The sequence below is a fragment of the Sus scrofa genome, chromosome 7 (genome assembly GCF_000003025.6).
Source record: "Sus scrofa isolate TJ Tabasco breed Duroc chromosome 7, Sscrofa11.1, whole genome shotgun sequence".
Lineage (NCBI taxonomy): Eukaryota > Metazoa > Chordata > Mammalia > Artiodactyla > Suidae > Sus > Sus scrofa.
This window is the reverse complement of record NC_010449.5, coordinates 77,865,286-77,883,242: the sequence shown is the minus strand read 5'-3', so window position 1 is coordinate 77,883,242 and position 17,957 is coordinate 77,865,286. Positions and strand designations below refer to the sequence as shown.

The following is a 17,957-nucleotide window of genomic DNA, read 5'->3' as shown; positions in this document are numbered from 1 at the left end:
TTTGGGTGTCTCAGTTCACTATGCAGTGCTACTGAGAGGAGAAATCAGACAATGGAAACAGGAACTTTGCTGGTCAAGTTCTTTGGGTGTCCAAAAAACAGAGAGAGAACTTTAATGACCTGCTCAGATGTGCCAGGCAGTGGTCATAAGACACGTCCCTCTCCTGAGACTATGGGACTCTGGACTAAGTGGCTCTGCCTCTAAAATTGGGGTTCTTCTCCCTGATAACTTTTGAAACCATGACCAAGGCTAGGCCTTCTCCCAAGAAAAATATACATACGCATAGACAAACCTCTGCGTATAATTCCATGGGTTCAGAGATACTCAAAGGCTATTCCTGAAGTCCAGGCCTAGAAGTCAGGCTGTTAAGCGAGGAGTTGCAATTTCTTCTCTTTGTATATTCCAACTGGCTAAGCATATCTGGCTGCTATGGAACACAACATTGAATTAAATAAAGTGCTGTGTAAATTTCCTTAACTTGACCTACTCATCCTTGTTTTAAGTACACAGAATGGGGTGTCAACCCTGGGGATTCAATGTTAGGTTTTGTTCAGCATGGACCTATAGTTTCAGGCTCCCTCCTTGAGCCAAAAAAACCTCTGTGAAGGAGTTCCTATTGTGGCTCAGCGGTTAACAAATCCGACTAGCATCCACGAGGATGCGGGTTTGATCCCTGGCCTGGCTCAGTGGGTTAAGGATATGGCATTTCTGTGGCTGTGGTCTAGGCTGTTAACTACAGCTCCGAATGGACCCCTAGCCTGGGTACCTCCATATGCCGTGGGTGAGCCCCCCAAAAAAAGCCAAAAAACAAACAAACCTTTGTGAAAACAGGTTCAAGTAGAAAAACTAAATGTCTAAATTTCAATTCAGTTTAACTTCAGTATTATTGAGTACCAATTATATACACCAGGCATTAGAAACAAAGACATGTTACAGTTGGACACACAGTCCCTGCTCTTTCTTATTCCCATTTATATTCACTTACCTGAGAGTCTTGTAGTCCTGCTGACTTATTAAATCTGGAGTTGCATTTCTATGGAAAAGACTAAGAACCTCTCCTCTGGGATCATTGGTCATATAAGGATTTCCCCCAGGTCTTAAGGCTTCCTACTTCTAGCACTGGGTGTTCCATTTCTAGCACTTTGGGTTCTGGAGAAATCTGTTGTGAGAGTCTAACTTCTGTCTAAACTTTCAGAGTCAGGGGACAGGCCGAGCTACACAGCCCCTCCCACATTCAAGGAACATGTGACAAATGAAAAAGCCAGAGATGAAATATCCAGTGAACCCAACGAACTGTGAGTTCTCCTTTATGCTATGCTATTACTCCTTCAACTTTAATTGGAAAATCATCATTTAGGAAACAAGTGAATATTGGCATTTTTGTCTTTTCAACACAATCAAGGAAGATAAAAGTCAACCCTAGGTCACATTCCAACTTCATTGCTTAAAAATGGAAAACAAGCATCTCTGTCTTCCAAGGAAAGGAAAATAAAGGCTCTTTCCTTAATTGAAGGTATTCCCTTTCTTTCCCTTTATATTTCCTCCTGGGTCATAATTCACTTATATTTCTGTTTGATACTCGAAAGCTATATTTTGTAAGATTATCCTCCACGTATACCAAGATTACTAACTCCTCTAACTTCTTTTTGTATATATGAGAGCCCATTTCTAAACCCCTATAACAGCAGCTTCTATTTCTTTTTTTGTGTGTGTAATATTCCTAATCCAAACAGTATAATTTCTTTTAGCAAAGTCATAATTATGACTGAACTCATTGCTTTATTTTTATTTTATTTTATTTTGTCTTTTGGGGGCCGCACCCGTGGTATATGGAGGTTCCCAGGCTAGGGGTCTAATCAGAGCTTGTAGCCTTGGCCTACGCCAGTGCCACAACAATGCCAGATCCGAGCCATGTCTGCAACCTGCACCACAGGTCACAGCAACGCCGGATCCTTAACCCACTGAGGAAGGCCAGGGATTGAACCCAAAACCTCATGGTTCCTGGTCAGATTCGTTTCCACTGCGCCACAACGGGAACTCCGAAACTCATTGCTTTATACATGCTTAATGGTGCCCACATTATTACCAGCAATACTATGCAAGTGGAAGAACCACCCAAGTCTCCTGAGAAACTCTCATCCAAAGATGAAAATTTTGAACAGAGAAGCTCTTTGGAGTGTGCTCAGAAGGCCACAGAGCTTCGGTAAGAGTTTGGAATTCCATGCCTCAAGCTGTAATGAATAGAAAAATTCATTTTCTTGGGTCTTTTTGGGGGCGGGCCACACCTGTGGCATATAGAGGTTCCCAGGCTAGGGGTCAAATCGGAGTGAAACTGACAGCACTAATGGCCTGAACCCAGCCAGAACGCAGACTGGGACTTGAACCCACGTGCCAGGACTTGAACCCACATGCTGGGACTTGAACCCAGGCAAAACCCAGATTGAGACTTGAACCCACTGTTTTAAATTCGAATTACTCACCCTGTGTCTGGACTCACAAAGGTTCAGGATCTTTATGCCTCCACGAAGAAGAAATTCAGTGAGAGATACAGTGATAGGCAAAAAACAGATTTATTAGGATAGGACGCTTGTGAGAGATGCAAGCAGGCAGGCAAGGAAGCTCTGCCCAAAGGATCTGGTGGGCCACAGTTTTATCATCCAAGGGGAGTGGGGGTTGGAAAGGCCCACCTCTTCCTTTCTGGGAGTAGTAGCTCCTCCTTAGCATCCTGGTAAGGTGTGTATTCAAATCAGCTGAAGGAAGGTCCTCAAACTCTTGCTTTTGAGCTGAGTCTGAATACAGGCCTCATCCCATCCCTCCCCACCAATGACCTGAGGCAATTCTCACACCTCCACTAGTCAAGCAAGCCTGCCTCTTCTAATGGCTTTCCTGAACCTACTACAGTGGTCTCCCAACATCCCCCAGGTTTCCCTCTTTATCTATGATCCCCTACTGGGACTTCTACAACTACCTGTGCCTCCTCTATCCCTATCATTTCCCCCTCCAGGTGTTTTAACCCCTTTATGCTTAAAGGGGATATTGGGCCACTACTATTCAGTAACTACTTCCTGCTGAGACGGGGCAGAGGCCTGCTTAGGGAAGGAGTAAAACACCTGGCTAACTGTCCCTTTTCTGTTGGGAAGGCCATAAGCCAATGTCACTCTGGTTAGCATTATTTTCCCAGCCACTCTAGAGCTTAAACAGTGTATGGTGAAACCGGTATCACCAGGAGAGCCAGTGCCTCTATGAGCACCTTTGGATCCAGGAGCACCAATGTTACCAGTGGGGCCACGGGGACCAGCATTGCCTTTAGTACCAGCATCAGGTTTGCCTTCAGCACTGGGTTGGCCAGTGGATCCTTAACACACTGATCAAGTCCAGGGATCAAACCTGCATCCTTATAGATACTAGTCAGATTCGTTTCCACTGAGCCACAATGGGAACTCCGAAAAATTCTTATTTTCACCTTTCCTCCATCTCAGAGGAAAAGATTGCTTGGGATTAAATTTAATCTGAGGTAGACCTGGAGGCCCAAGTGGATTAAAGAATGGATTAACTTAAAGGGGATGATGGACTTCCTGTTGTGGCTCTCAGTAGGTTAAGAACCTGACTAGTATCCTTGAGGATGGGAGTTGGACCCCTGGCCTCATTCAGTGGGCAAGGATCCGTCGTTGCTGTCAGCTGTAGTGTAGGTCACAGATGCGACTCAATCAGATCCCTCATTGCTGTGGCTGTGGTGTAGGCTGGCAACTGCAACTCTGATTTGACCCCTAGCCTGGGAACTTTCATATGCCACAGGTGTGGCCCTAAAAAATTTAAAAAATGAAGGGGATGCTTATGTTTAATGAAAAATTTGGTGCTTCGCTTCATAGAAGGAAAAATACTTCATCCTTATCACGAAATGGGGATTCTCAGTGTGAAAAGTTAAAAAAAAAAAAAGTCTATTTAGAGCCACACTTGCAGCATATAGAAGTTCCCAGGCTAGGAGTCCAATGAGATCTGCAGCTGAGGCCTATGCACAGTCATGGCAGGCTGCAGCTTGTAGCAATGCTGGATCTTCAACTTAATGAGTGAAGCCAGCAATCAAACCTGAATATTCAGAGACAACATTGGGTCCTTAATTGGCTGAGTCACAATGGGAACTCCTAGACTTTATTTTTTAGAGCAGTTTTAGGTTCACAACAAAATTGAGCATAAAGTACAGAGATTTCCCATGTATTTCCCTTCCCCCTTCCCCCATTGTCAATATCAGACACCAGACGAGTTGGTTTGTAACAATGGATGAACCTACAATGACACATCATAATCACCCAAAGTCCATAGTTTACCTTAGGGTTTACTCTTGGTGTTGTATGTTCTATGGATTTGGGCAGATATAATGGCATGTATCCATCATTATGATATCCTGTAGAATAGTTTTATTGCCTTAAAAATCCTCTGCGATCTGCCTGTTCATCCCTCCCTAGTCTCTAACCCCTGACATCAGTGATATTTTTACTGTCTTCATAGTTTTACCTTTCCCAGAATGTCATATAGTTGGAACCATACAGTAGGTAGCCTTTTCTGATTGGCTTCTTTGACTTAGCAGTGTGCACTTAAGTTTCCTCCATGACTTGTTATGGCTTGGTAGCTCATTTCTTTCTTTTTCTTTTTTAGCTTTTTAGGGCTGCACTCGCAGCACATGGAGGTTCCCAGACTAGGGGTCCAATCGGAGCTACAGCTGCCAGCCTATGCCAGAGCCAAGGCCAGATCTGAGCTGCTTCTGTGACCTGCACCACAGCTCACAGCAACACCCGATCCTTAACCCACTGAGCAAGGCCAAGGATCAAACCTCATGGTTCCTGGTCAGATTTGTTTCTGCAGCACCACAATGGGAACTCCAGTAGCTCATTTCTTTTATGTGCTGCATAACATCCCATTGTTTGGATGTAACAGTTTATTTATTCATTCACCTACTGAAGAACATCTTGGTGGCTTCCAAGTTTTGGCAACTATGTATGAAACTGCAGTAAACATCCATGTGCACGTTTCTGTATGGACAGACATACAGAAGGCCTTTTGTTTGTTTTCCTGACTGCATCTGTGGCATGTGGAAGTTCCTGAGCTGGAGGCCTTTTAAGATCACAGGTGCCTGGGCCCTACCCCAGAGTGTTCCTGGGCCAGGGATTGAATCTGAGCTGCAGTTGGAGCAACATCACTTTTCTGGGCTGGAGATTGAACTGGCACCTCTGCAGCTGCTTAGGCCACTGAAGCCAGATTCTTAACCCAGTACACCATAGCGGGAACTCCAAGGTAGTGTAATCTTAAAGATCTCTCCAGATGATTGCCTGGAGCTAGGTCTGGCAATCACTGAGATAGAGTCTAGTTAGTGTACCCAAATCCTCCCCAATACCTTTCAAACAATAAAGAAAATATGATCTCCTATGTTCAGAAATAATGAACTTCCTTTGTGTCACCTGAGCCTTTCCACAGAGGGGAAAGTTACTTAACTTTGTCCATTCACAGAGGATAGTTTAGCACTGTCTTCTTTCTCCAGAGCTTCCATTAAGGAGAATATACAGCTAATTCAACTTAAGAAGCTCTTACATGAAAGGACTACCTCTTTGGCAGCAACAAAAGCACAATTAACAGAAGTTCAAGCCGTGAGTTGCCATCATCACCTGTACTTCTTTGGGGGAAAAAAAAACACAAAGATTTGTATTTTCTCCGTTTTACATATACGAGGCCACAACCGAGAGAAATCGAGTTTCTTCTCTGAAGTCCATAATCTATAGGTGACATTCAAATCCAAGCCTTACAACTCAGAGTTCACTCTTCTAGTATTTCCCTTTATCCCTCTGTTGGGAAGAGGCTTAAGCCCTGCCCGCTAAGGTGGAATTAAGTGGCGTTAACTTGTGTCAGGTTAAGGTCCCAGCCAAAGAGCACAACCAGAGTTTAATTAAGTTGGGAAGCCAAGAGCAGTCATGGGGGAGGGGAAGGAAGCCAGGTTACTAAGCACTTTCTATAAGATGGACTCTCTCCTAGGTACATACAGTCATGATCCGATTTAAGCCTCAAGGTAAGTATATTTAATGGATGAGGGAACTGAGCCTCAAAGAAATTAAATAACTCACTCAAGTTGTAAAAATATTAAGAGGCAGAGCAGGATTTGAGTCCAGGTTCATCTGGTATCAAGGCTTACTCTCCCCTCATCACCATACAATGGCAACTCATAACGGAACGATAGAAATAGGGCATCAAGGATCTAAATAATAGATTGATACCATTCTTTTTTGGATAAAAATGTTTAGTGGCCACCAGGAACTGTGCAAAGCACTGGATACAAAGATTGAAAAGATAAGTAAGACAATCCCTGCCTTCAAGGAACTTATAGGAGTGAGAGGACAAGACGTAGACAAGTACAGCTAACAACAAACTGGGACTGAGGGGACACAAAGGAGAGAGTGGTTAGGTCCATCAGAGGATGGGGTGCAGGATCTGATAAAGGATTCATAAAGTAATCTATTCATGAGCCAAATACCAGAATACTGAAAGTTTATCAGGTGTTAATGAGTGAGTATTCAAAAGAAAGGGTTTTCCAGGGGAGGGGCAGTGGAGGCCAAGGCGCAGAGTGAGATACATCAGAGACCATCAACATCAGTGTCATTGAAGCCTTATCAGGAGTTTAGACTTTATCCTATAGACAGAGGAGAGCTGCAGAAAGGTTTTAAGCAAGTTAATGACATGATCAGTTTTTTTTTCCCCAAAGTGATCACTTTGTCTTTTTTTAATGTCAGAAATATTTTGAAATACATTTTAGCAAAGAAATAATACTTTCAAAAAACTATTATAAAGCACTAGTAATTATTAATTCTGGGTAGTAGGATTATAGATGACTGCTATTATAGTCCTTAGGCTTTTCTGAAGTTTACAAAATGACTAAACTACCAGGAAAGATGATCAAGCAACAGAGTGAATGATAGGTTGGCTGGTATGAGACTAGAGGCAAAGAAATCCATCAAGTACAATGCAAATGTGAATAAATGACCCTTTATCTTTTTTTTTTTCCCGTCTATTGTCTTTTGTCCTTTTAGCCCCGCACCTGCTGCATATGGAGGTTCCAGGCTAGGGGTCTAATTGGAGCTGTAGCTGCTGGCCTATACCAGAGCCACAGCAATGCCAGATCTGAGCTACATCTTTGACCTACACCACAGCTCACCGCAACGCTGGATCCTTAACCCACTGAGCGAGGCCAGGATCGAACCCACAACCTCATGGTTCCTAGTTGGATTTGTTTCTGCTACGCCAAGATGGGAACTCCTTTTTTTTTTTTAAATCCTTTTTAAAGAAATGGTTGTGATCTATTATGTTCACAGACTCCTTGGCAAGCTAGGACAGGGGAGAAGGAGCAACAATTAGTAAACAGGTATACAAATTAACTTGATTTATGGGAATTTTAAAATAATACCTTTTAAAATAAATATTTAAACATTTGTATTACAGAGATAAACATCAAAATAAACATCAAGGTGGAGTTCCCTGGTGGCTCAGCAGGTTAAAGATCCTGAGTTGTCACTGCCGGGGCTTGGGTCACTGCTGTGGTGCATATTTAGTCCCTGGTCCGGGAACTTCTGCATGCCCCAGGCAAGGCAAAATACACACACACACACTCAAAACATCCCATCGAGTTGTTATATCAATAGAATAATACTTATTTTTTTCTTTCAGGCATATGAAACTCTGCTCCAGAAGGTACTTAATAAAGATTTCTTTAAAAAAAATTTTTTTTTTAGGATTGCACTCGCAGCACATGGAAGTTCCCAGGCTAGGTGTCAAATCAAAGCTGCATACCACAGCCACAGCAACTCAGGATCCAAGCCTTGTCTGCAACCTACACAACAGCTCACGGCAATGATCCTTTAACTCACTGAGCAAGGCCAGGGATCGTACCCATATCCTCATGGATACTAGTTGGGTTCTTAACCAGCTGAGCCACAATGGAACTTAATAAAGGCTTCTTAAATCTCTGTTTCTTGGTAATCAGAGGAATGAAACCAAATAAATCTTCATCTTCAAGAATTTAGCCAACTAAATTAAAGTTTTTGTTGTGTAGTTTTATTAAGACAAATGACATATTAAAATTATCAGAAGATACTGGAGTTCCCATTATGGCTTGATGGGTTAAGAACCCAAATAGTCTCCATGGGGATGTGGGTTTGATTCCTGGCCTCGCTCAGTAGATTATGGATCTGGCGTCACCACAAGCTGCAGCGTAGATCAAAGATGCGGCTTGTATCTGGAAGACACTTATTGCATCATTTTCACAAAAATTGAAATATGAGATATGAGTTGAGAAACATTTGGAATAGTATTTTTCAGCCTATTGCTACAGAGAATTTGCTCCAAAATTCCTAGGAGTAGTCCTCTAGCATGTGTTAAGTGGTGAAATATACCCAAGTTGTCGCAGATCTTCTCTGATGTTGTTAAATATTTGCACCCCTATGAGTGGAGTTCAGGTGAAGCTCGGTGAATATCTGTGATTAAGAGTCAGTAAGGCGAAGTTCCCAGCATGACCAGCCACAGCTGTTCCTCACCGGAAGTGCCCACCAGAAAGATGCACTTAACTTCTAAAGTTAACATATCACTTTGCTAGGTGCAAAAGGAGAAATATTTCATCGTAAAAAGCATTCATATAGCTTAGAAAAAATAAAGTTAGCCAAGAAAGGTGACACTTGACTTAGAGCCAGGGATGAATTTGAACCCTGGGAAAATAAAGCCTCCAGTGATGAATTACAGTTTCCCAAAGTGGAAAATCCTCATTGACAAGGAAATTATACTTCCTGAGAAGTGCTAGGGTGAAAAAAGGTCAATTTACAGTGCAAAGGCAACGTGCTATTAATCAAGGCTGTTCTTTGAGACATCCTCTAGGAAAGCTAGGGTTGCTGGTAGCTTGGAATCCCTCCGGCTGAATGTTGTGAACATTCCCAGAACAACTCCCTTTTGCCCCAGAATCAGGGAATCCTGGGTGCAGCCCATGATGCCCTCCTTAGCCAAGTGAATGAGCTCAGGGCAGAGCTGAAGGAGGAGAGCAAGAAGGCTGTGAGCTTGAAGAGCCAACTGGAAGATGTGTCCATCCTGCAGATAACACTGAAGGAGGTAAAGAACAATAATAATTGATAAATACTATCAAATGTGGGTTACATTCCAATTTCAGATATTTAAACTTGTATCTTAGCAACAATATAATTTTACTTTTTCAAATGAGAAAAATGAAGTTCCAGGTTGTCAAGTAATTTGCTCAAGGTTACACCACTAGGGGAAAAACTGGGATTTATGTTTATGTTTGTTCTCCAAAGTCTTTGCTCTTTTATAAGGTTCTATTCCTTCCCTATCAATAGAAAGCCAGATACCATGAAAATTTAATTCAGAGAATCCTAATTCCAATAAAATTTCTACCGCACCTTCAGTTGGTTCCAGTCTTTCTGGTTGAATGGGTCCTCAGAAACATGGGAAATGAACACAGAAATCTCTCATCCAAGTTCCACCCTGCAACGGAAAAGGGAGAACCTGTGCAAGGCAATAGATTTAAAATTTTTATCTCAGATGCTCTACTTTTATTTTAGTTTCAGGAGAGAGTTGAAGATTTGGAAAAGGAACGAAAATTGCTGAATGACAATTATGACAAACTCTTAGAAAAGTGAGTACAAAGTTCGGATCTTAGCATTGTTTGTCATAAAAGACAATAATAGAAAAGTGCCTTCCAAATTTTAAAAATAATACCTAGTAAATAAGTATACAGGGGAAACAATAATCAATTCTGTTAAGTGAGAATATAAATTGGCAGTCGTTTTGGAAGGAATTTGACATTATCTGTCAAAGTGTTAAATATGCATATCTTTTGTGCCGAATAACCCATTTTTGGAATCAAAACTAAAATCCTCTTGTGTATATGCAAAGATATCTGGTGACAATGTTAAATACTACATTGTTGATTTAATTAGTAATAGTTAAAAATGGAAACCACTCAAATTTCCTCTAATAGGGATTGACTAAATCAATTTAGTGTGGCTTTTTGGACATATGTAACACAGTTGAATAACTGTATTGAAAAGAAAAATCAATTTAGTGTGTGTTTCAGCCTCACAATGAAATACTATAAAGCTGTTAAAAATGAGGTAGACCTGGAGTTCCTGTTGTGGCTCAGGGGAAACAAACCCAACTGTTTTTTTAAGGATGCAGGTTCTATCCCTGGCCCCACATCAGTGGGTTAAGTATCCGGTGTTGCCTAGAGCTGTGGTGTAGTTTGCAGACACAGTTCAGATCTGGTGTTGCTGTGACTGTGGTCTAGGCTGGCAGCTGTAGCTCCAATTTGATCCCGAGTTTGGGAACTTCCATATGCCACACCTGTAGCTCTAAAAAGCAAAAGTAAACCTTAGGTATACTTAAGATGTACTGTTAAAAGAAAATCAATTGCAAAAGTATGTGTTAACTGTGACCTAATTTATATTGTGTGTGTGTATCCATCAACTTTTAATGAGATGAAAGGATTGAAATAGGGCAAAGTGGCATCTTCACTTTTATTCTATTATTTCTATATCATTCTGATTTTTCACAACAAGCATATGTTTATGTATTAATTTTGAAATAAAAAATACCTACAAGTTTTAAAAAATTACACATGCTTTCTGACTCAGTTAAGAACAGCAGGGCGTATATTGGGAAGGTTGTATGGGAGCATCCTGGGAACAACTGATGCTCTTCAACTCAGTGAAATAAGGTAGTGTGGGGATTACCACTTTGAAGTCTCCTTGTGGCAGACATTACCATTGGCCTCTTCCCTTCATTATTCATAACGTTATCCTCTTGGATCATCATGTAATATATGGGCAGGAAGTACCAGGAAATCTTAATACTAGCTTAGTCAAGTTGTTTTTGTCTTATTTTATTTTGGCTGTGGCTGGAGCATGTGGAAGTTCCCAGGCCAGGGACCGATCCTGTACCACAGAAGCAACCCAAGCCACTGTAATGACAATGTGGGATCCTTAACTAGCTGCACCACAAGAGAACTCCAAACAAGTTGTTTTTATTATGATTATTTTATTTTATTATTTTTTAAGGCTGCACCCACAGCACATGAAGATTCCAAGGCTAGGGGTACAATCGGAGCTGTAGCTGCCAGCCTAGCAACACCAGATCCGAGCCACATCTGCTAACGACAGCACAGCTCATGGCAATGCCAGATCCTTAACCCACTGAGTGAGGTCAGGGATCCAACCTGCATCCTCATGGATGCTAGTCAGATTTGTTTCCGCTGGACCACGATGGGAACTTCAACAAGTTGTTTTTAGATCACATTTATTAAAATGACAAGTAGGCAAAATACATGAGCAGAAATGATTGCTTAATTATTGATGTCACTTCACATGTGTAAATAATCAAGAACTGGCCATGTGTTTTACATTCAAGATGGGTCTTCCCTGACACCTAGATACTGTGGTGTGAAGACATTGAAAAGTTTAGTTCCTTCCCTTCAGTGTAGTAATTTACAATCTAGTTCAAAGGCCAGTATTCTCTAAACTAGCCATTGGTGAAGGTAGACAGAGGAATGGAGTAAGGAAAAGAAGAATACTCTATTCCTCATTTCTAATTCAGTAGGCCTGAGAATGTCTTTGTACACAGTTCCCTGTCTAAAGAAAGCCACTATGCTGGAGAAGTTCCTTGGGTAATGAATATGTCTTGGTTTGTTTGCTCAGGATGTTATTTGAGACCTAAACAGAAGTAATAACTAAGCAACTCCTCAGTAGGACCCAAAAGTTCCAAGGCAGTTGGTAAATGACAGTTACAGAGAAAGTAGGGGCAGAAAAAACATGTAGGGAAATGAATGACGAACTAGGCCCAGGAGATGCTGAAACTGTGTAATAAAGACGTCATATCACCCACCTTTGAGTGTCCATCTGACAACTCTCCCCTCCGTCCTAACTTGCTTCCGATTTTCAGCATGCTGGATAGCAGCAATCAACCTCCCTGGAGCAACGAGCTTGTAGAACAGCTACAGCAGCAAGTCTCTCAGCTGCAGCATCAGCTGGATGCTGAGCTGGAGGAGAAGAGGGAAGTCTTACTTCAGCTGTCAAGAGAGAAAGGTAGGTCAAGCCTTGAAGAGCTCTCTCAAATGAGGCATTCTGTACATCTGGACTGGGAGAAAGGAACTTGGGCCAGCATTTCTCCAATCCCATTACATGATCCTGTTTTTGTGTGGGTCATGGATAACTAGAATAAGAACACTGACAATCAGATCAGATACACAATCAAGAAAGCATAACACCAACCTCAGACATGTACCTTTCCCTATGTAATGACTTTACATGTGGGAGAATGCCAGTTGTTTTTTTTTTTTAAACCAATGGAATTTACTTAAAAAAAAAAACTTTTTATGATAGTTTATTTACAATGTACTGCCAATTCTTTTTTTCTTTTTTTTGTTTTTTTAGGGCTGTGGCATATGAAAGCTCTCAGGCTAGGGGTCTAATCGGAGCTGTAGCTGCCGGCTTATACCACAGCCACAGCAACGCTGGATCCTCAACCCACTGAACAAGGCCAGGGATCAAGCCCACAACCCCATGGTTCCCAGCCAGACCTGTTTCTGCTGTGCCATGACGGGAACCCCCCAATTCTTAATATATATTAATTAATATATTAATTATATTAATATTATTAATATATTAATCAATATATTACATTAATATATAATATATATGTATATGCTTTTTAGAGCCATACCCACGTCATATGGAAATTCCTAGGCTAGGGGTCGAATCGGAGCTTAAGCTGCCAGCCATCACCACAGCCACAACAACGCAGGACCTGAGCCGCATCTGAATCTGCGCCATAGCTCACAGCAACACCAGATCCTTAACCCACTGAGCGAGGTCAGGGATTGAACCTGCATCCTAATGGGATGCTAGTCAGATTTGTTAACTGCTGAACCACGATGGAAACTCCTAATTTATAATATTTTTAAACATTTGCTTTCTTTGTCGAAAGTATTAAAAATGAATTTTCCTGCTTTTTATTCTCATTAATCATTTTAGGGTGGTTGGGAATTGTGTTGCTTTGTTTTAGCGTTTAATGCTTGAAGTTGATGATTAGCAAATTATTGCTCTTGGTTACCACTACCATTTCCCTCTGTCTTAATTCTTGGATAACAGTAGTTTTTATGGGAGTTCCCGTCGTGGCGCAGTGGTTAACGAATCCGACTAGGAACCATGAGGTTGCGGGGTCGGTCCCTGCCCTTGCTCAGGGGTTAAGGACCTGGCTTTGCCGTGAGCTGTGGTGTAGGTTGCAGACGCGGCTTGGATCCCGCGTTGCTGTGGCTCTGGCGTAGGCTTGCGGCTACAGCTCCGATTCGATCCCTGGCCTGGGAACCTCCATATGCCGTGGGAGCGGCCCCAAAAAATAGCCAAAAAAAAAAAAAAGACATAGTAGTTATTCTGAAGATTTTAAAATACTATCAAATAGACCTTTGTCTTCCTTCTTTTTGCTAGCCTGGATGTTGATATTTAGTTTTAAGCTTATATTTAATCAGATTCTAGTATATTCACATAAAAGAATACAGGAAAATAAATGTGACATCAAGAAAAATAGAGGCAGTAACCATAAAAGGATAAAGCTTAGGAGCACATGCTAAGGATCTTGTAGAATGGATGAAGTACAAGGAAAGACTTGTGAAGACTTTAGGATAATCTAATCTAACCTGTCTCTAATGCAAGATAACGATATGATCACACTAAACATCCATCACCTTCCTTCTCCGAAGCACATACACATAAATGTCCAAATGCCCAGCCTTTCCACCTGCAGGTCAGAGTGGATGTGGAGGTGGGTGTCTTAGATAGCCAATAGCGTAAAAGTCAGAATGGAGTTGGGAGGAGGTGGGGAGAGGTTGATTTAAATGGTGCTATAAAAAAGTTTGGGCTGTCCCAGCCTGTTAAGTGGCTGTTTTGTTATTATTGTTGTTTTCCCTTCTGTACAGTTCTGCAGGTGTTTTTGTTGTTGTTGGAGTAAGTATCAATTCTAGAACCACTTTGTAGAAATAAGAGAGAATTGCTTCTGTAAGGGCAAGTTTATAAAATGAATAAAACATTAGTGGGGAAATGTAACTCACACTTGGGCCAACTTTAACATGGTTACTGGTAACTACAGGGTCTCAACTTTCTATATTATTTTTTCCCCAGCTCAAAACAAGGATCTGAAGCTTGAAGTCACCAACCTCCTTCAGAAGCATAAACAGGAAGTAGAGAACCTCCAAAATAAAGATGCAATTTCCCAATCTCCTGATAGGCAATCTGAACCAGCCACACATCCTGGTCTGTTCCAGGAGACCTCTCAGATAGAGGTAGGAGCATCTTTCATCAAGGAAGTCCCCTCTACAGAGGGATTGCTGGAAATGTCCCTAGAAAAGATGAAGGGATTAGAAAACTAACTGAATAACCTTTTGTCCTCATTGAGGACAATATCTGGAAGGATAGGAGGAGGCTGAGAGTAGAGGTAGCTTCATGAGCTCCGTAGATTTTTTTCCCACACTGTACAGCTCATAAAATTTAGAGTCTTTTTCAGATAAAGACTTGCAATGATCTGCTGAAGAGCAAACAGCCACAGGAGTTTGTATAACTTACTCACTGCTGCTATTAACCATGAGGAGCTAGGAGACTTGTGAACTAACACCGGTTCGCTTTTACATTTTGAAGTAAATCTTGCTGCTGATATTTTACTATTACCAATAGCTGCTTTAGAAAAAAGTTCTCACTGTATCAAATTAATGCTCCCTTTTACCAACGCTTTGCTCTCTGTAGCCCTGTGAACCAAAAAACCAAGATGAAAAGAAACTGTCCCAGATGTTAAGTGAGTTGCAAGTATCGCATGCAGAGACCACGTTGGAACTAGAAAAGACCAGAGACATGCTTATTCTGCAGCGCAAAATCAACGTGTGTTATCAGGTGCAAGAAAAGACGGTACAGGAAGGGGATAGGTAAACGGGCACATGGGAACCACTTAAAAGACTGGGAATGAAGCCAAGTTCACTTCAGCCCGAGTTTCCAGGGCTGATTCAAGGTGATTTGCTGTCCTATGCAAACACAGAATGTTGCCCTTTGAAGAACTGGAGGACTCACACATGCCTATTGCCCCTTGGCAATAGAAGCTAGAAGGGGCCAGCTAGTGAAAATGGCAAGTGTGAAGTTTCTGGGTTCAAATGTTGCCAGTTCCAGGAAAAATACTACCCTATGGCACTAATAGCACAACTGATCCTGGAGGGGGTCTGTGAGGAACCCAAGCCTTTTTCTAGTGGATGATTGATTCTGCCCTGCTAAGGAGATACTGGAGCCTCCTTTTCCCAGCAAGTACCACCTTTTTATCTGGGCTCTTTGGTTCCGGACCACTGAGATAGAAAAGTTCAGACATTATTTCATTTCAGGAGGAACTGGATGCAATGATGACAAAAGCCGATAGTGAAAATAAAGATCACGAAGAAAAGCTGGAGAGGTTGAATCAACTCCTAGATCTCAAGAACAAGCGTATCAATCAGCTGGAAGGTATTTTAAGAAGCCTTGGCCTTCCAATATCCGGCAAGTCTTAGTACTTTGTTCACTTCATCTTTGGATCTGCCACACAGCTAAATCCCTGTGCTTTCCTCTCTGCACCTGTCTAGAGGGTCCCCTCTTATGTCCTCACTGTATGACATATCTCTCTTGTTCTTTATCCTATTGTTTTTGTTGTTAGAGCTTCTTTTTCTCCATCTTGTTAGTGTCTTTTCTCTGATTTCTTTGGAGAATTTCAACAAGTCCCAGTAATACTGAATCTATTTGGAAAACAAGAGTATTGTTGGCCTCACAGTGGGGAATGCTCTCTCTCTCTCAAAACTGTTTCCTCAAGCCAGGCCTGTAGCGCAATTTTTGTGAGATAATAGCGCTACATCACTCATCTCTCAGCATCCTTTGCTGTGATTTTTCTCCAAAAGCTTCTGAATTCTTTGTTGCAGTTTGAGGGTGTCTACAGGACAGCTGGCTGGACACATATGTAGATTTCATAATGTGATACTTTCTATGTTTAGTATAGTCACTGTAGACAAGATCTGGTCTGAGCCTTGCATGTTGACAAAACTGGCTTTATTATTATATCCACTGGTGAGAGATCTGACTCATACTAACCGAATTAATCAAAGACTGATATTTATACCAGAATATTATTTTATGATAGTGGCTCTTTTCACTGCTGCTATGAGAATATGCTCAGAACAGCCTGTTTTCTGGAAAGCAGAATCAATCAGAAGGATACACCATGAGCATGGAACTAGAGTAAAGAGAGGTGGGTCATTCTGGGGCATGATTTACACGTGCCAGGGTGAGTCTGTTAATATGTCCCTGCCATATAACAGGAAGTCCCTTTGGACTGAAATTCTCATGTCTTTCAGATTCAGAGTCTTTCTCCTGGAACAGTGCAGGATAAATACCCTTACCTACTTCTAAAGATTCATTTGCTTTAACTTATAGTTCTTTCATTACTGGTAAGGCTAAAGGGCATTTTCATTTATTTTCAGTTTTTTATATAATTTCTTGGAGAATTGCCTGTTTCTGCCCTTTACTTCTTTCTCAGTAGTATTTTATTGACTTGGAGAATTTCTTTATATGCTAAGATGATTAACCTTGTGTCATGTGCAAAGTTTTGAATATATTTTATTTAGTTATCAATTAAGAAACCATTCATCAGTATCAGTACTCTATTGATTTTGGGCAGGGAGACATTCTGATGTATCCAAAAAAATTTTTCTTTTGGTCTTTTTAGGGCCGCACCTGTGGCATATGGAGGTTCCCAGGCTAGGGGTCGAATTAGAGCTGTAGCCTCCAGCCTACACCACAGCCGCAGCAACGCCAGGTCCTTAACCCACTGAGCGAGGCCAGAGATTGAACCTATGTCCTCATGAATGCTAGTCAGATTCGTTTCTGCTGAGTCACTACAGGAACTCCTCCAAATAGCTTTATTCTACTACTTTAACTCTTGAAAAATAGGATCTTCACCATCAACACACTGACAACTCAAATACTCCCCAATTTGAAGCAGACTGTATATCAAAATTTCTGGTTGGTTGGACATGGGAGATAGTACACAGAGTTGGTGGACTGTCTCACATATCTTTACATCCCATTGCCAACACTTTCAACTTCTTTTCTGGTAAGTGCCCTCCCACACTTTTTACTCCATTATTCTTTTGACTTAAAGTGGATTTAAGTCCACTAGAAAAAGGAAAGGGAAGTCATATCTTAATGGGGCCCAGTGTAATGTAATAGACACCATGGCTGTAATGTGGTACTTTCTCCATGGTCAGTATTCCAAACTTCTGGAAATACTTGTGTTTTGTATTTCAAGTACTTCTCTAATGGAATTATCAATTAAGTCATAGGCTCTTGCTGTAAGCCAAAAGTGTCGTCTATAGATGAAACTGTGCCTAGTTGTAATTCTCTTGCTTTTCTTTATGAATCACATGGTTTCTTGAAATAGTCACAACTTGGACTTCCAGATGGTTTTTATTCTCTTTCTGTCCACCTTCCCTTACCCTAAGGAAGAGCTCCCTACCCTTTAATGGATAGGCAGTTTTCTTTCCCCTCTAGAACAGCTCAAAGACGTGGCTTATGGCACACGACAGTTGTCATTATGTCTGGAACCACGGCCAGCCCATGGACATGAGGATAAAGTGGACGTTTCTCTGCGACATAAGAGTGAGAATCTTTTTGAACTGCACATCCACCAGGCCTTCCTGACATCTGCTGCCCTGGCTCAGGCTGGAGACTCTGAACCTACCACTTTCTGCACCTATTCCTTCTACGACTTTGAAACCCACTGTACTCCATTAGCTGTGGGGCCACAGCCCCTCTATGACTTCACTTCCCAGTATGTGGTAGAGACAGATTCCCTCTTCTTGCACTACCTTC

General features: G+C 41.6%; 1 protein-coding gene across 1 annotated transcript in view; it reads left to right on the top strand.

The window, feature by feature from the left end:
• The window catches only part of RPGRIP1 (retinitis pigmentosa GTPase regulator interacting protein 1), a 90,010-nt gene that overhangs the window by 20,731 nt on the left and 51,322 nt on the right, over positions 1-17,957 (top strand). Inside the window, 12 exon segments of the mRNA XM_021100058.1 lie at positions 1,196-1,295; positions 1,514-1,595; positions 1,986-2,203; positions 5,534-5,639; positions 7,705-7,728; positions 8,986-9,132; positions 9,600-9,673; positions 11,974-12,116; positions 14,208-14,368; positions 14,826-14,969; positions 15,446-15,596; positions 17,637-17,957. Of these exon segments, the coding sequence (XP_020955717.1) occupies positions 1,196-1,295; positions 1,514-1,595; positions 1,986-2,203; positions 5,534-5,639; positions 7,705-7,728; positions 8,986-9,132; positions 9,600-9,673; positions 11,974-12,116; positions 14,208-14,368; positions 14,826-14,969; positions 15,446-15,596; positions 17,637-17,957 (1,671 nt within the window).